Source organism: Folsomia candida, unplaced genomic scaffold (genome assembly GCF_002217175.1).
Source record: "Folsomia candida strain VU population unplaced genomic scaffold, ASM221717v1 Fcan01_Sc014, whole genome shotgun sequence".
Lineage (NCBI taxonomy): Eukaryota > Metazoa > Arthropoda > Collembola > Entomobryomorpha > Isotomidae > Folsomia > Folsomia candida.
Genome location: NW_019091206.1, coordinates 1,579,056 through 1,599,170, shown reverse-complemented (window position 1 = coordinate 1,599,170; position 20,115 = coordinate 1,579,056). Strand labels below are relative to the sequence as shown.

The 20,115-nt window shown below is 37.8% G+C and overlaps 1 protein-coding gene across 1 annotated transcript in view; it reads right to left on the bottom strand.

Annotated features, from left to right (window-relative positions):
* The window catches only part of LOC110856078 (transcriptional activator GLI3), an 87,801-nt gene that overhangs the window by 49,166 nt on the left and 18,520 nt on the right, over positions 1-20,115 (bottom strand). The window contains exon 3 of the mRNA XM_022104520.2: positions 1,269-1,440. Within this exon, the coding sequence (XP_021960212.2) occupies positions 1,269-1,440 (172 nt within the window). The remainder of the gene's footprint in view (positions 1-1,268; positions 1,441-20,115) is intronic.

Here is a 20,115-nt window from a genome sequence, read left to right as displayed (position 1 = left end):
AGAATCCTGACCTAGGCCTGCGTATGTATGCTTCTGTATATTTATGTACATTCTGTGGCCTATGTTGAGTCATGTTGAGGCTTAAATGGTAAAAACAATAAACACATTTTCCAGCCCACAAGAAGTCCAGAAGCAGAAAGCAAAGTTTATTTAAACTCGGGATAAAAAGTGACCTAATATCTTACACTTTGGTTGGATTTTTAAGTCTGCCTCCATTTACACCACATCTATTTGTACAAATGGAAATTAATGTGTCCCTTGAGACAGAAGAACAGTCTGCAACATGTCAGTTTTTAAGACCTCGTCGAATCGGACCACTTTAGTCAGAGCATGTCCTAAAACCCAACCACTCAACCAAGCAGTGTGTCCAAGAAGTAAAAGTAAATCGAGCGTTGAAATTTACAGGAAAAAAGGCCAAAAGTCGACACTTCTTGTAAAACAAAAGCGTGTGAAGTTGGTCAAAATCGTGAAAATTTAATATAGACGTAATTCCATCTGTGGAACAAGTAGCAATGCGTAGTAATTCTTATCGGCGCACAAGTCGCACAATTTTTTTGGTGAAGAAATTGTGAAGGGCTCCACCCCCTCGTGCACACGTTGACAGTGAAAATGAGCCGTTACGATGGAGTTGGTGATTGTTGGACCATTCGACACCTTTCGGTTAACCCACCCCTCAGGCAAAGGGCCCTTCTTTTAAGGGATGAATATTATGCCCTCTCAACCTTTTCAGAATTGTATGCATATTTATTTACTAATGTATGTACATACGAATGTATGTGCTATGCCCACAATAAGGACGACTGACCAGGATCCGATATAATTAAGCAAATCCATCCATCTCACCGTTTGTAAATAAATGCGTACATTTCGTATTCACTTCATTAACCGAGGAGGAAACGAATGCAGAGTGAAAGAAAGAAAAAGAAGGAAATCCATCCTTTCATGCACTAAAATGGAATGGACTGAAGGCTGCTGTCCGAAGAGCGAGATAAGATCTTGCCCTGTTTCTTTCTTAATCTATTTTAAGTAAGAAGTTGACCGCTTACTTATTCTGGAGAGCGAGCAGCAAGTTTGTACGAGTATCCGGTTATCCTCGCCGTATGCGTAAATGCAACAAGTTAATCGTAACAATGGAGAAGAAAAGCGGTTTGGTCGCTTTTATGTAACAATTAAACAAAGTGGTCATTGTTGTAAAGTTTGCTTAATTGCGTACACAGAATTATGTAGTTGTAGGTATGAATGTAATAGTGCGAAATGGTTTTGCTTACCCGTGCAGTGCATGGAATCTGGCGGCGGCCGCGGCAGCATGTGATTCCCAAATGTTGTTGCGTTGGTGGTGGTGGTGTGACCCTGGGTCGAGGGGGAGGCCGCCGAAGGGGGAAAAGTGGGGGAAGTTGAGTCCATGAGGTAACCCCGCGCCTGCGCCGCCTCCTCCGCTACCTGCGGTCATAGGATTTTCCGGCATTTTTAGTTAGTTTTCACGACTGTCTTAAGGGCTAGGCTTTCTCCATGAATAATGGAGTAAATTCTGGGAAAACTTCACTTTTGTAATGGGACACGAATAGTCAGAAGTGTTTGGTGAGAGCGAGGAGGTATTAGGTGCATGGTTTTATTGGGTAAACCGCAAAATTCGTAAAAATAATGTTTGCATTTATAAAAAACGCTAAAAATTGTAAATGTTTAACGCCACAAATAAATGTTTTATGACAAAATTATCATAATTTCACTTCGTTTTAAAGTTAATTTGAAAATACACTAAACAACGCAATGTAAATGTTTAACGCCGCAAATAAATCTTTGATGAGAAAATTCTATATTCACGTTTTTTGCAATGTTTTAAATGAAAAAACAACAAAAGTTCAACGCCGCAAGTAAATGTTTGATTATACGAGATTTAAAAATGATGATACTTTCACTTATTTTTTTTCAAATTATGTATTATGCTTTCTCCACGTTAACAAAATCTTTCGCTTGCGCACAAAATATAATTTTTAACCAAACTTTCTCCACACCGGCTTTTCTTTATTTTAACCAGTAAAACTTTCTTCTGGCTGTTTTTATTGCAAAATAAGTAGCCACGAAACTAGTGTGCATGCAGCCTTGAGAGAGAAACAGTAATAACTTTATTATTCTTCCAATCCACTCCTCCACTCTACAGGTATTATTCCAGCAGGTCAATTCACTTCCATGCAAAATATCGAGTTGGTTGAGCAAAAAAAAATGTCCATTCGCCAAATTGAGTCGTCACAAATAGCGTGCTGCTTATGTTCGTATTGAGGTATTTATTTACGTGTTATGCTTGCTGGAGGTTTTAACTTTTTATTTTTGAGTGGACGGACGGAGAGCTGCGAGAATGTGCGACCCTTCGGATGGAGCAACCACTTTAAAACTAAAGCCAGCTTGTAGTTTTACTTCTTCTTCTGACACTGACAACTTGCTCACTCTCACCCTCGTCGTAATCAGAATGTGTACAACAGTACAACTCAATATACGTATGAGTACAGAGAGTCGTTTGACCAGGCTAACTCTAAGCCCCACGCATAAGACGAAAGAAACCTTGTTTAAAGATTCATGGAGGATTTAAGGAGAGGATAGTTACCGCTTTGGGCGATGAATTCCTTCCTATTCAAGAAGAAGTAAGACTGGGACGAGGAACGGACAGGAGTAAATTGTGGGTATAATATAAGTTGGTTGGCTATGATGAGACGATTCCCTTAAAAGGGCTCCTCTCGGGATGAAGAAATGTCTTCTTCTTGGTTCAGGCTAAGGTCTTATTTAAGCCGGGATGAAAGCAAAGGGAACGAGAAGAATGAAAGGAGAAGAAGAATACATAAATCGTTCAAGTCATGCTTCGTAGTAGCAAAAACGGAGGAGCGTAGTATGCATACACTTTGATAAGACGAGTTTTCAGGGAGGAGAGAATTCATGTACACTGTTAAAGAAGCCAGAAAGTGATAAAGATTTGGTAATAACTTCTTACCGGCTTGGTAGTAATTTGTTTTTACGTGCGTGGTAAATTTGTCATTGCTACAGCATTACGAAACGGTAATGCCCGTTATTACCGTGCCAGTAGTCATATATATGTATGTATTCCAGTGAGTAAGATTTAATACCAGTTTTCTAAGAATACGTTTGCTCCCCTGATAAGATGAGGTTTTAGAAAAGCCTGATTTTTTGGATGAAAATAATTTTCCACTCGTGGACTTTAAATGCTCCGGAGAAGAAGATCCGAGTGGGTTTATGAGACTTAAGAGAAACATTTCTTGAATTGGGAGAAGATTGTTCTTGGGAAGGAGAGGAGAGCGAGTCCTTTATTTCTTTATTAGGAGGACGAGGGTAGGAATAAGCAGGCCTGTCATCCCATCCCATCACTACCCACTTTTCGATACTCTCATCATCATCTCGAGGAAAATGTGTAAGGCAACCTCCACTTTAAAGTCTTTGGAAGATAGCCTGTAATTTACATGGCCTCGTCCTCTCTAATAATATGGCACACACGGGATCCAAATCAAACTATAGACAGAGAGACGACCATGGAGCAGAATATGTACTCTCGTCTTATTCAACCTGTTGGATTTGTGCCTGGATTTTATAGCTCATATTTTTACGCGTGATGACGATACTGCAACTTTTGCTCGTATGAGATCGTAGATATTTACGAGGTGGAAATGTTTGCAGGAATGAATATACACTCTAAGATACCCGGTAACTAAGTTATTACCAGGCGGAGTATCTATGTGACTCTACCGCATGGTAATTAATTACTTCTTGAGTGGTAGAAAATTAGTTACCAACTGGTAATATTTTCAAATTTCGCGACCTTGGTTATTACCGGTTTGGTAACAAAATGTCTACCACTCAATAATAAATAAATTACCATGCGGTAGAGTCACATAGATACTCCGCCTGGTAATAACTTAGTTACCGGGTTTCTTAGAGTGTACACGTTTCATTGTCGGTTCTAATTTGTGTTGTACTGTTTTTAGTGGAAAAAAATGGAATCTTTGAGCTATCAAGAAATTGAAAATGTACCAATTTCGTTGGAACAGTTGCATGATTTTATTTCATAGTGAATCGTAAAGTTTCGAGTTGCCTAATCCCTTATAAAAGTGATAAAATGGTAAAATGATGGTGATAAAAATATAAAAATTTCCCGTTTTCCAATGAAATTGTCATCCTCTACCCAAAACAAATGAACGGAACTTAAGTGTCAGATCTTGAGCTCTCTGTCTGGAAAGATTTCAAGGTTGCAATTTTATTGCACGAACAACAGAGTGGGTCGGGTCCTGACCAACAGATTTACACCACGAACCACTGCACAACCAATCGAGCACATTAAGTCAATTACTTTATGGTCAAACCTTATGTAACGGTTTCGAATACAATCGAGAAATGAGTGATATCTTTCGTTGACCTTGTTTCCAGTAATCCATGCAAATTGCAGTGATATAAAAATGACAACAATGAGAAACTTTACAATTCGAGACCTTAAAGCCAAAGTAGCTTTGTTGACCTCAATGTTTCCCCTATCGCATTTCGATACGACAATGTTCCATAGTTTTGTACATGATTTAAAACTGACAATCGAGGTCTCCCAACGTATGCTCACAGATTTGGACGAAATTAATGTCAATCGATCACAAATATAATTAGTATGAAATTTGCAAATAGAACTATCTGCCAATGCGCAGGTTTGGCGGAGATATTTGCATAAAAAGAGGCGAAAACGCACCAAAAGGCTGGCATATTTTTCATTTTCCAAATTTCCTGCGCATTTTTTCTGCTTTGAATGCAAATATCTCCGCCAAACCTGCGTATTGGCAGATAGTTCCATTTGCAAATTTCATACTAATTATATTTGCGATCGATTGACACCAGTTTGGTCCAAATCTGTGAGCATACGTTGGGAGACCTCCATTGTGATTGTGAGTGACAAACTTTTATAGTACGGTTAATAAATTAGGTTAATATGACCTTAAATGTAACCAAATCTGCTAAATATAGATAAAGAAATTAGCACATAAGCAAATAACGTCCTACTTACCGGTGGGGAATTACGTCTGAAAATTAAAAGTAGTCCATCCTGACATAGCGAACCACCCAAAAAAACCTCACACCCATGAAATTTCACACCTCATTAGTCTGCCAAATGACACTTTTTTCTCTTAATTAAAATTAAGTGGTTTAATTCTCTCGGACATTGATTAGCTTGTTAAAAATGAGAGACAGAGGCCGAAAGTGAGCAGTTCCATACTAACGAAATATGACATTTTGTCAGCAGGTCGAGTTACTCAAACTTATTAACCAAAAGAGATTCCATTTACATACGTTTGTGGTTTTAAAGTGTTTGTTAGTTGGCTTAGGGGGACTTGGACTTGAGTCCGTCATCTCACTCATTGACGCTTCAGCTTGCCTTTTCACCAGAATATTGGATATCAATCATGAGCGGAGCGGAGAAAGGAGGGAGGCGAAGGCGAGTCGCAAGCTCACGTTTCGAATTCGAATCCAGTCCACCAAACAAATGTGACGACGAGCGGATGGGCGGATATCACGGGGAGAAAAGTATCAATTTAACCCGATCCTTTACAGATGTGGTCAAAACCAAGTTGTCCGATAATTTTGGAATCTAATCTAAATGAAGGTCTGTCAACGAATGCTTAGATTTTTAGCAAACTAGTGTCAATCGATTACAAATTTAATTAGTATGAAATTTACGGAAGACACGATCTTCCAATGGGCACGTTTGGCAAAAATATTTGCATCCGAAGAGGAGAAAACGGGGCGTAAAGTTGACAAATGTTATACTTTCCAAATTCACTGCGCGTTTTCTCCTCTTCGGATGCAAATATCTCCGCCAAATTAGCGAATTGGGAGATCGCGTCTTTTGCAAATTTTATATTAATAAAATTTATGATTAATATTCACACTAATTTTGTCAAAATTGGAGACAATTCCATTGTATTGTCACTCTCAAAAAGTAAGAAAAACGCTGTAAATTAAGATGTTCTTGTGGGTCATGCATTCTACAAAAATCGTAACATCCATCTCCCAACCTTTTCATTGGTAATGTGTCACTTACGAAGATTTTGTGACTTTCCCCGCATTCATTCATTTCTCAAATGGCTACAGAATTCATTATTCTTTGTGTGCGTGATGAATTGATTTTTCCTTGTTAGTTTTACGTACGTACCTTCCTCCAAACAACACAAGACTACCCAAAAAGAAGTCATCACCGGCATGGAAGAAATACTTACTTGGATGTGAACAAATATCTATGTGTGTACGTCCCTTAAACTAAACTCGCTTTGACTAACCGTCCGTCAAGTGAGTGAAGTCAACGGTCCAAAACAGGTAACGTTTCTGACCTGTCTTGTCTCATTCTCATCACCACAAGTCAACTTTTCTTGCTTGGTTTCTTTTCTAGTTGAGGAACGGGAAAAAAGTCCACAACACAGAAGTCTTAAGAAAAGGGTCTCTCTCTCGAGAGAGAGGATTCTGATCCCTTGACACGTTGGTCCAACCATTTATTTGTTAACGAGGAGTCAATGGCATAAAAGTCGAACGAAAGCGACAACCAAGTCCTCGTTTTCTCGCCTTACTTCGCACTTCATTACCTTGTTCGAATTCCTAACCGGCCCGGCCTCCTATTTCTCATCAGTGTTTCGGATGGAAGGAAGGGACCACTTGCAAGAAATAACTGCAAGAAAGTGGTTTTTTTGCAGCTAAATATTTGACCTGGGAGAAATGCACGGCGCAAGAAATTACGTTCCGCCGCTGTAATTCATATACAGCGCGTGGCTGGATTGCGCGTATTTCTTACAGTTTCTTGCACCCTGCATTTCTTGCGTTTTTTGCAAGAGATAACGGGAAGAAAGTTGTTTTTGCAGCTATTTTGACCTGCGAGATATGCATGGCGCTAGAAATTACGCCCCGACGCGAATACTTCATATTTACAGCGCGTGGCTGGATTGCGCGTATTTCTTGCACCTCGAATTTCTTTTGTTTTTTGCTTTACACTTGCAGTGCAAGAAATGTAGCAAACCCGTAAGAAACGAAACACTGGTTACGTAAATACACTGACTGATGCGAAAGTGGGGATGAGATGTGATGCTAATGATTCCAGTTTGCATGAACAAGTAGATGACGGAGAAATTTTCTTGTAAATATTAATTTCTATAATATTTTTGAATTTTTGAGGATAAATACCTGGGAGGAGTACAGGTGAGACTGAGGCCTACGTAAAGCATAAGGTACGAGTAAATGGTGGACTGAACCCATCGAGTGATTTTTTGGTGACCCCCTAGTGCCGAAATAAATGACCGGGCTGGGACCTTGTCCGACATCCATTTGTCAGCTTAGTTTAATGCTCTTGACGTGAATTTCCAACTCAGTAAATACTTTTCCTCTCTATTCTGGGATGGAGGTGCTCATTTGCTGGTTAAAATACTTGCCTCTTTTTCCTCATGTACAGAATTCTTATCGTCCATCAATCTGTACTTATTTATTTTAAACAACGGCCCATGCATTCACGCGGATGGATATGTGGAAATCTATCAAACTAAATTGGATGCATTGCTTAAATGCTTTCAGAGTTATGAGCAGAGTGTGGATATCCATTCATTTTCAACTTTTTTATTGGATGAAGACCGATGGTCAAGCTTTGTGGGTGTGTTTCATAACTCTTAAAGAGTAGATATATTTTAAAATACTATTGCATTTTTGGTTTTCGGACATGTTTCTAAATATTTCCGCTATTACTTGAAAATTGCGTAAATATATCTCATTTGAAATACATGTCTTTTGGAAAAATACTTGCACTTTTCAAATATTTCAACGATGTGAGACGAAATTTCTTAGCTCAAAGAAAGTGGACCACAAAAAATTCAGAGCAGTCTATTTGATGCAAATTTTATAAAAATTCAGATTTTTTTTCGTGCATATTTCATATTCAAGACAGGTATTTCAGCGAATTTTCTTAAATATATATCCGCCCTCTGGTTATTTGTGTATGTACATATTTACGATTGCTGATAATCTATCTATCAATCTGTTGGGGATAAAGTACTCGTAATTTGATCATGAAAATTGGATCAAACTGATACAGGTTGAAAAAATGGTGTGTAAAAGTGAGCAATTTCCTCTTGAAACAAAAGTATTAGAGATAAAATGCCTCGAGTATTTAAATAAACATGTTTTCACACTCACTAACGAACTCTTTCTCACTCTAAAGTTTTGTGCAAAAGTACTTGAGTGAGATTGTTAATTAGCTCCAGGCAGCACCAGTCAGTCACATTCTCCTGCTCCACACATTACGACTTAATCAACATTCGCAGCTCTCTGTTTAATCAGAATCAAGGGTGTAAAAAGCATGGTTTTGTTTTGCAGCTACATACACGGTGCATTTTCCTATTTCGTTTTACTGACTTCTTCATGGTTTATGTACATGCAGGGTTTCGCTGTGGTCTTGTCTAGCCATTGTTCAAACAACCGTTAAAAACTGGTTAAAACCAATTTTGGACACCGAAGTTTGGACGTCCAAAATGTCCAAAAATGTCCAAAATAGAAAAATATTACGAGTTCTTCAATATTAAATCTTTCGATAATCCGTTGACATATATGTAACCTATTAATTTTCAGCATTGTGCCGTATAATGCGATATGATTTAGAAAATGTCTTAATTCTTTATAAGAAAACATGTTAACACAATAGTTTTTCTAAATTTTGTGTCATTACACACACCAAAATGCACAAAATTTATATATTTGTAAAATCTAAAAACTGAAATCTTTGATTTCAAAATTTGTAACAAAAAGTAGGTAATAAAGAACTTCTAACATTTTCTCCAATGTTTTGGACACTTTCGGAGAATTTTTAACGTCCAAAATTATTTTGGACAGTTTTGAACCTCCAAAACGAAACACTGTTTGCATGAATTTCTTTCTGAGCCCGAGTGGCAGAGTTAAATGAGCTCTAATTTACTCACTCACACATGCATCACCCCATCATCGAGTGAGCCAGTGTAATGCAATGTGGGTATGTACATAAGCACAAATGATGCTTAATTAACTTGATTAAAACCAGAGTTGAGTTTTACCACATTTTTTCCTAATTATTATTCCCTGGGAAGAGTGAGCATCGGAAAAATGTAAATTATGTAACACCCCATGCACCACAAATTTAATTTCATCGAAACTTGGCCAAGAGAGTTCCTCTACCAATAATCTATTCAGACTTCGTGTCGTGGTCGGTGTGTATGTAAAGAACTAGCTCATTCACAACGGAGGTCTTCCAGCGTATGTTCTCCGATTTTGGGCAAATTAGTGGAAATCGATGACAATTTTAATTCATATGAATTTTATAAAAGACACGATCATACCTGTTCAAAAATTTAGTTTTCATTCAAAAATCAGTTTCCCGATTTCTGAGTGAAGATTTTCATTCAAATTCAGTACTTTTCATTCAAATTCATTTCATTTCACTTCATCTGACTTCATTTCTTACTTCGCCCCATGTATTAAGCATAGGGTGAAAAATGAAATGAGTGAGAAATCCTTTCATTCACAGTCACTCATCTGAAATGACTGAATCCTTCACTCATTTTCATTCAAATGCCAGGAATTTCATTTTCATTTACTATAATTCACTATCATAATTTGTCAAATGAATGAAAGTGAACAGGTATGGACACGATCTCCAATGGGCACGTTAGGAGGAGATATTGGTCATCCGAAGAGGAGAAAGCGCACTCTAAAGTTGACAAATTTTACACGTTCCAAATTTATTGTGCGTTTTCTCCTCTTCGGATGCAAATATCTCGGCCAAACGTGCTCATTGGGAGATCGTGTCTATTCCAAATTTCATATTTAATTAGAATTGTCATCCATTTCCACTAGTTTGCCCAAAATCGGAGAGCATACGTTGGGAGACCTCCGTTGTGAGTTTTATCCATAAATAACCTCAACCGTGGGGCCATTAAGTGGCTGCTGGGTGAACCTTTTATTATTTATTGGGTCGCATTGAAGGAAAATACCGCAGCGAGCAAGCAAGGAAAGTAAATGAGTTCACTTCACCTCAATCAATAAATGGCCAACTAACTAACTATTTAGTCCTTTTTGTGGATCAAGTGACTGCATGCACTTATTGAGAAAGGGAGCCAGGGTGTGAACGATGCCTGCAATGAAATGAATGCATTCTCATCTCAACTGATGACAGGGAGCGACAAAGATGAGGAAAAAATGGGAACTTGAAAACTCGAGAGCCTGGAAAAATTGGACCACTCAACTGAACACCGTCACACAATGTCCTGGAATAAATTTGTATGCAGTGCAGGCAGACAATGGTTTTAATATTCCTTAATAAACTGCAAGACGATTATTCAAGTAGGGTATAAAATTGGGACAATTCTGGTCATGTATGTACATACAAATGTACACTTAAACATGTGATAAAATCAGATATACATGTACCCCGTACTGGCGTCGGTTTGGTAACTTATTGCCTGCTTGGTATTAATTAGTTTGTTTCTGAGTGGTAAATTTTTCAGCATCACAACACAACATTACTGAGCGGTAATGCCCGTTAGTATTACTACATTACCAGAGCGGGTAGAGTTATTCCGGTCAGTAATTAGTTAATACCAGTTTGTGCGAAGTGTGTACATAAATACATTCGATTTACATATTAAAGACGAAGCAGAAGATGAATTAGAATGCAATTTTTAGACTTTTTTAGTCCATATTCTAAATATAGTCCAATTTGCATACCCACATCTTATTAGCGAGGCCTAGAAATAACCCCATTATGAATTAAGTGAAGTGTGCTATAATGGCGGATTAAGTGAAAGAAGGGGACGGATATATGCACATAAATAAATTAATATTTGCGATCCGATTAAGGCGAAGGGGACTAAAGGCGGGCCCTTATTTTATTATAAACCGCATCACCTCACCCTTTGATCTTTCCCTTCATTCATTCCATTTCAGCAGTCGGACCGTTCCCTATTTATTAATGGCCATGAATCGGATCCGGGCGCATAATGGATGGCCAGCTTATTAAGTAAGTAAGAGCTGCACTTTCATTCTAAAAGGGGACCTTGCATAATATATATAAAAGTAATGATAAGGCCACCTTCTGTATGATATTTATGAAATGAATGGCTGGTCCCATGCACTTGAAAGGGTCGGGTGTCAGGCAAGGAGGGTGTTTTGTTGGGCCCGATTGTGGTGTAGCCTGACCAGGAGATGAGAGATCTCGTCATCATGTGGGGATCATTATTGCATGGAGTGAGGTTCGCGAGGAATGAATGGGGAATAAATAAATTTGTGCCGTTACGATTTCATATGTAGCGGCAATATTCATTTAAGGAGTGAAAATGACAAGGTTCGGGTTTTGTTGTGCTATTATTATGTATGTGTGTGCGTCTATTGTGACATAATCAACTGCTCGGCCAACCCACTAAATCAGGAGGGAAGAAGATTTTCCATGCATGCATCATCCCATTTTCTCGTAATCTTTGTAATCGGAACGAATTTTTGCCCAACACACAATTACTTTAGTGTTAAATAAAACTAAAATGTTTCAAAGTTTGCACTATTTGAAAGACCCGTATTTTACTGGTTAACGTGCTTATTATTAAATTAATTGTATAATGAAGGACTAGATATCGCTGACTGAACATAACAAATTTGGTAAAAATTAGAGCTCATAAAAGATTGGTTCTGGTTTTTTTTTGAAATTTTAAAAAGGTGGAATAAACTTTTGTATTATAGCATCAAATTATGAATCTGGGAGAGGAGATTATTAAAAATCATAAGCCACAATCTCATAATAGTTACTGTTAAATTAAAAAATTAATGTATAGTAAAGCCCTCAAAATTTTGTGAAGGGTTAAATGACCCAAGTTGCTGATTGCTGTTAAGAATCTTTCAGATTTTTTACTGCATATAAATTTGTAATGAACAGTAGTCCTTTACCTTTCATATTAATTAGTAGCCAAATTGGTTAAAGATGTATGTTAATATGCAAATTAAATGACATAAAAAATACAAGTGCACAAATCAAACATTGAAAATATAAAATAAATATAAACAAAACTGGTTCAGATTTCACACAATTTTTTCCTTACATGTGCCGTGCTAAGGGTGCTATTTATCCTGGCCAAATATTTACTCTACTGATCGACACGGTTAAAAGAGTCACTTATCTTGATATTTAAGTGCTCAAGATGATTATGAGGAGGAGGATTAATGAGTCAAGTACATGGATGCATAAGTTGAATATCAGTACTCGCATGTGTGTACATATGGATTTACGATTGAGTGAGTAATGTAAGCAATTACCTCGATTTGTTTGCAATAAAAGCCGAGTGAAGTTCTCTCACTCTTGATCTCCTCTTATCTCACTCCGCCTCCTCCATCCACTTAACTCAAAGCTTCAACCTGGTGTGAAGTTATTTGCCAAACCGTGATTTTTTCTTACTGCTTTCTTTCTTCTTTGAAACATGTGATGCAGGCAGATAAATCAGGGAAAAACAGCTCAATCAAATTCAGAGGTGGAGTGGAGGTCTCCCAGCGTATGCGATCTAATTTTGAGCAAATTTGTGTGAAATCGATGGCAACTTTTTTAATTATGATGTTTGCAAAAGACGTCATCTCCCAATGGGCACGTCTGGCAGAGATATTTGCATCCGAAGAGGAGAAAATGCGCCTTAAAGTCGAGAAATTTTATACTTTCCAAATTTACTGCGTATTTTTTCCTCTTCGGATGCAAATATCCCTGCGAAACGTGCCAGTTTGGAGATCATTTCTTTACAAATTTCATACTACTTAAATTTAAGATTAATTTCCACTAGTTTGCCCAAAATGGGAGAGCACACGCCGGGAGACCTCTATTCTTAGCTGTGTAACAGCAGAAATGAGAATTGAGGTAAAAAGGGGGTAATTTGCATGTAAGAACCAGATCATAAAGGAGAAAATCAAGTAATTTGAATCAATCCGGAGATAGGATCTACAGCCATTTGAAAATCTGGGGGAGGTTATTTCCCATCCATCAAAATTAGAAATATCTACAAAATCTGGTCGGGTTTTGGTGGAGCTTTACACCCACCAACCAGTCAGACTTTTATGTGTTTGCCTCTGAAATGAAGTAGGTTTTAGTTTTATTATTATGAAGAGAGAGAAAAAGGCTATAAAACAAAGGCAGAAAAATGCTCCGCCATAATTCATCCTTCTCTTCAAGGTAAGTACGAGAGTGAGTGAGGTGAATGTCTACCTATGTATTTATTTATTACGCGATGTGTTCGAGGGGGCCATGCACCGGGCAAAATGCTCGACTTGACTTTTACGGCCATGTTGTTTTACACCGTTTGCTCAACACGAAGAAGAATGGGCGAAAAGAGCCACCGATGAAATATATAAAATGGACTGTTTTTTGGGTACGTTTAACTCGTCGATGCTGTTGGTCTCGAAGCCAAAAGGTTTACTAGATAACCGGATCCCTCTGCTAATTTCCAGTGTTTCGTTTCTTGCAAATATCGCCCTGTTTTTCTTGCAGGTCAAAATATTTAACTGCAAGAAACCACTTTCTTACCGCTATTTCGTGCACCCGAAACAATGACCGTGCTTTTCATTTATTGCAGGCATAGCAGTTCACTTTCATTCATATGACTGATTATGATAGTGAATGAAAATGAATTTCCTGTTATTTGAATGAAAATTATTGAAGGATTTAGTCATTTCATATGAATAACTGTGATTCACAGTCTGTGAATGAAAGATTTCTCACACATTTCATTTTTCACCCTATGCTTAAGGACGCGTAAGAGCGAGGTTTAGATTTTAATAATATTAAAAATTTTCACTAGTCACTTGGCGTTCAACTCATACAATTTTCATTTTATTTTAAAATTAATTTTTCGAAACTGTAAATGGAATTTATTATCAAGTGAGGTATCGTTGGAAAGGTCTCGACGAGAGGATTCCGAATATATATACTTTATCGGGTGTATGACCACTCCCTGAATTTACAGAGACCGAAGAATATTTCTGAGTTTGTGCCCATCTACTGCATGTTAGCTCTCAATCTACTTGCTGTGTTAAATTGTGGGTAATTGAAGATTTTCATTCTTCTGCTTCTGGAACATGAGGGAGTGGTCATACACCCAATAAAGTATATATATTTGGAATCCTCTCACCGAGACCTTTCCAATGATACCTCATATGTGGGGATCGGTGACCTTTGACCTACCAACCTTTCGACGCCGAAACAAGGTCACGCAGGTCGATTTCGACTATAAGTCCAATTTGACTATTGTTCTACTACTAAAGACCTGCAACATAACAAAAATTGGGGAATCTGGAATTGACGGGCATGTTTATTTCCTAATTTCTAAAAACCAAGTTTTCAAAACATTTGAGCACATTCACTTTTGCATTAATATCGGATTTTTTTGTTGTAGAATGTGTCAAAATATTCAACTCCCAAAGTTACTGGAGTTTGACCTTAAAGTCGCTTTCATGGTCACACCATAATTCTTTTCACGAAAAAAAATCAGAAAAAGTTTCATCTTTCCACGTATACTCCACGTATCCATTAAAACTTCAGTAACTTTGTGGGGACTAAATATACGCGTCGATTGGTGCAAAAAAATCGAAATTTTATTGTCTTTTGACGACGCTGAAAGTTTTTAAAACGATAACATGGGAGCTTATGGGAGGACATAGTTACACACTCCCCGTCAGGTAGCGGTGAGACTGTATCAGATCACCCCTTAATACATGGGACGAAGTAAGAAATGAAGTCCGATGAAGTGAAATGAAATGAATTTAAAAGAAAATGACTTAATGTGAATGAAAATCTTCAGTCAGAAATCTGGATGACTGAACTTTGAATGAAAAACGTTTATTTGTTGAACAGGTATGATTGCAGGTTTGCTGGATTTCTTGCACTGCAGAGCATGCAACGCAAGAAATGCGAAAGTGGAACCCTAAACACTGCTAATTTCTCACATAGCGCAACACTTGAGGATTAAATTACTTAGGCGAGTAAGAAGAGAAGAGTCGCAATAATTGCATGTACAAAAACTGGGTGCTTGCCTTTGAACGAGGAGAGAACAAGTATTTTGGCAGATTTTACAGATTATGTACGTGTGTATGTATGTACAAAAGAGCATAGATAAAAGATGACGACCGAAACTTGAGAAGATCGGGTTTGTTGATGGCAATAAACAAATATTAGGCGACATGAGTACAATACAATTTGATAATGATGCGTATGTACTACATACTTATTCATCATCGCAATATTATTTACTCACTCAGTGCCGATAAATATTATGGCAGATATGATTAATTTCTTGTAAATGAGATGCCGTGCCATTGACTTTTGCAAGAGTTTGATCAGGGAAAAACTCGTTTATTTGCTCATCACACCTTTTGGCAATCTTGTGGGTTTGATTGGTTAGTTATTAGCATCCTTGGTGGAAAGCAAGCACCAACTTTTCCATCGTTTGGGCACAACAAGGCAATTAATTACAATCAATCAACTCTTCTCAGTTCACTTTATTCGCTCTCGTCTAATGAAGTAGCATCGCCCATCCGCGCGGTAGCAAACTGTTGCAATTAATTACACCAACGCGACTAAAAACTAGCAAACAAATTATACATGGAGTATAATACTAATCTGCAGGGGTGGGCAAAATACGCAGGATTTTGATCAGTCGTGGAAGAATGGAGGTCGAAATCTTTAGTTTGAGGTAGTGTTTTGGTCAACTCTGTTTTTGAAAGTAGTAAAAAAATCTAAAATCATTTAAATACTTCAATTTGTTTCAATAATTTCGTTGGCACTCAAAAAGAAGAAGAAATTCAATTCAATTCAATTCAATTCATCTACCACATTTCAAATAATTATAATCCTCCAGATTTTGTTTCCCAGTGTCGAAGTCTTACAAGTTTTTAACAGTTTTGTTTCAGTTTTAGCAACTTGCAATTTGTGAAAATTTGTATGTATATTACTTTTTCAATCGTTTAGAAATTTTCGACTTTTTTCAACACGATTAGCAAATAATAAGGTTACAAATCAAAGGTTGAAAGGTAGAAATCCAAGCCCTGGCAAGAACGGAGCTCGAAATTAGTCGAAATACTCTATTTTCCCAAAGTATTTTGCCCACCCCTGGAAATCTGCTTCCTTCTTCGTATCATCACCACTTCATTGTTAGCAGAAGATGGAAATAGGCAAGCAATTCCCCTCCGCCCTGGGCAACTGCAGATAGATCAAGAAGGTAAAAAAATCAAGAAGGTGAGAGATTGGCATCAGAGAAGCTGCGTGTCATTGTTCCAATAAATTGAAATGGGTGGACCTTCTGGTGCATGATGTGACGATCGTGTTTCAGTTTATGGGATGCAACCAACGACGGGGATGAAAGAACATGTTAACTGCTGGAGAGCAGCGAGAGAATAATAATAATCCTGCCTTCTATATCGGACTGACTGAGCTTTTGAGACATGACGATAATGTCTCTTTTATGATGATGACTTTCACATTTATTTTTATTGAATACTGATCGCACCCCATCCATCCAACATTTCAATCCAAGTCTTTTTACGCACACAATGAAATGAAAACGATTAAAGAGTTAACTTGTGCCACGGACGTGAATGCATAACTCGACGAGAGACGGGATGAATTGAGTGATCTCTCAAAAGTTAAAGAAGCAATGGGAGGACGAAGAATGGAAAATTGGGGGTTAGGCTAAAATTCATTTTGGAGTAAGTAGTGAGTGAGAAGGAGCGTCCAGTGGACATAAAACAAAGTGGACTGGACCTTGGGTGGATTGTATTTTCTTGTTGTTGATGTTGTACTTTGTCGTCCTTGGTCCTTTCTTTTCTAATTTATTGTTTCCTCTTCAAAGTTCTTATACGAAAGAGAATGCAGTAATTAATTGTGACCGAGTGCAGTGTTGCACCTTCTACAGAGTCCACTTTTATTGTTGGCGTTTCAAACCGTGTTTTTCAACAAGTTTCATGTATGTAAATGGAAAATATTTATGTGAAGTGCATTAAAGAAGCGGGGTTGTTGCTGCGATGGTGTGTGATTAGCCAAGCCAGCTAATAATGGAGGTCTCCCAGCGTATGCCCTCCGATTTTGAGGGAACTAGTTTCAATCGATGGCAAATTTAATTTGTATGAAATTTTCAGATGACACGATCTCCGAATGGAGATATTTAAATCCAAGGAGGAGAACATGCTTAGTAAATTTGGAAAGTGCAGAATTTGTCGACTTTAAGGCGCATTTTCTCCTCTTGGGATGCAAATATCGCTGCGAAACATGCCAATGCTGCAAACTAACGAAATTTGTGATCGGTTGACACTAGTATAGTCAAAATCTGAAAGCATACGTTGGAAGACCTCCATTACCAGTACCAACATTTATTTATATAAACCCCGGTCGTGAACGAGATTATCATTACAAGTAAATAAGAAATGTCTGTTAGTGAAGAAATAGTAACAAGTAAGTAGGAGACGATAATTGCTTATTTGATGATATTATTTATATATTTAGCCAAAAAGTAGGAGCCGTATGTTCCTTCCCCTCCTCCTCCTCCTCTTTCCTTAAGCAAACAAAGAAGAACGAGCTCGTAAGAAATTTTCCTCCGACCAAGGATCTCATCTCAATCTCACCGAATGAAAGAAGGAGCTTCATGCATCATCATAATCACCGCTCGAGTGTTGTTTGTTGTTTAATAATAATGATGCGATGATGACCTGGCTGATTCAGGTAATTTCAGCCTCGCTTATTACCCGCATCCGCTCACAAAATTACGCCTCAGCCGAGAAAATGGGGTGAAAATGTGAAAAGTAAGGGCACCTCAAATGATGGCTTCATCATTCTCTTTCTTCCCCTTATGCCGAGGTAACAAATGAGCAAGAAAGAGAATGGAGCTGGCTAATTGAGCCTAAAATTTTTGAGGTATACATACATAAAGGGAACCGCAAACGCAAGGTTTGGTCGTTCGTGCTGTAGGAAGAAGAAGAAGGGACTTAAAGAAGACGGTTGAAAGTAATTTATTAGAAGTGAAGAAGGTGAGTGTTGCATGTACACCTTGGAGCGAGGAATGCGACAAGATGAAAAATAAAAGGAAGAAGAAAAACGTTTACAAATTATTTACAGAATTTGTGTAATGAAATTTCATGGAAAATTGAGCAAGCATGATTTTGTCAAATTGATGAGAAAAGTAAGAGAATAAGTTTTAAATTTGAATTTGTATTTCAATTTCAATGTTAAAAATATTGCACATTTTCAAAAAAATAAGTGATTTAAACTTGTTCCAGAAATTATCCGCATAATTTCACTTTGGTTTTCAAGAGGTCCGAATTTTTCTGGTATCTGGAATTTGCGGTTACTTTTGGGGGTCATATTTTCTCTTTTTGTGGTTACTCTGCTCTGTCTCTATTCGTTGTGTGTGAATCATCAATCAAGGCCCCACTTAGGGAAAAATTACAACAAAGAAATGTGCTACGAATATATACCCTGCATCTGACACTAACCAACTGTCTGAAATATTAGTATGTACCTCTCAATTTAGTTGGTTGGCACATAAATGGTGGGTTCCATGATGTAGAAATTGGTCTATTCTTGAAGAATGGGACGTCTTTCACATTGCGTCCCTTATTATGTGGCCGCAAAACCGAGCCGCGTGCAAAGCATTGTTTTCCTTACCGGCAATCTCATCTCATCAAGAACCGCACGGTCAATTGAGGATTTAAGGGAGCAGAAGAAGAAGGGAGGGATGCGACCAGAGCAATCAGGCTTCTCCGTCCTCATTTGTTTACCTGCTCATTTTGCTGATTGTAATTGAGCCGGTGAAGTGAAAGATGAAGAATTATGGAGTGATTTTAGCTTCTTTTTTTTAGGTGATTGACATTGAACTGGGATGTATTTAGTAATCGGTTTCACATCTTGCTATGAATTGTGCATTGAAATTGAGTCTTTTTAGCCAATATCCGGCTGAACTCGATAAGATTAGGAGAGCTTTACAAGTTTTTTATCAATAAAAAGTGATCCACTAAAGGAATGAGGGGACATGAGACGGATTTGTCACCAGTCAACCAGAAAGCCTCACCCTTCTCGGTACCAATTTATTTCCCATTACGAACTCGCTACTGAAACCACAATCGAGTTAGTGATAGAACCACAGGAAAATGACAACTGGTTGGTTTGTAGGACACAAATCACTTATTGCTACTGCCAGCTATTTAGCTAAATTACACCAAATCGTATTTCATCCTACTCCGTCCTGACAGAAAGTCTTTTAGCCTACAAACAAAGGTGATGGACGATTAGGTTGGATTCGAAGGAACTGGAGTGAAAATCCTGTCCAACGAGTAATCACCTTCGAATAAGGGACAATGTGGGAATCAGAGAGAGAGAGTCACCCACGGAGGAGGGCAAAATACTAAATATGTCAAAAAATAGAGAATATTGAGCTCCATTATTTGCAGGGTTTGGATTTAGGGGGGTGTTACACCCACAAAAATATGAAAATCTGCACGGAGAAGGCAACAGTGACACGAAAATATATGCAGGTTTTGTGAAGAAATTAACTTTTTATCCCTGCCAAAATATTTTATTTTTAAAAATCATGAAAAAAAATCAGTATTTTGGGAGAGATGAAAAATTAATTTCTTAAAAAACAGCATTTTTGCCTTGATTGTTGCCTTCATCATGCAGATTTTTATCCTTTTGTGGGTGTAACACCCCCCGAAATTTAAACCCTGGGAAGAACGGAGCTTACTAAAAATACTGCATGCTTCCTAACGAAAGTATTTTTCTCATCTCTGCGTATCGTATGGATGGAAGAGACGAGAAGCAAACAAAAATAGGACAATTAAGGTTATACACTTTGTGACAAGGGAAACACAAAGAGAAACATGGATAAATAAGTGTACAAGTTTGGTTGGTGGGTCGTATAGTAATCCGCATTTAGCTCACATCACACGGGGACAATCCAACTATTTAAAACGAGGTTGAGTTTAGTGAGATGGATGCAGGGCGAAATTGTGGTAATCAGCTCAGGATTAGCATTCAAGAGAAACATGCACTTTGATGATGTGGACGAC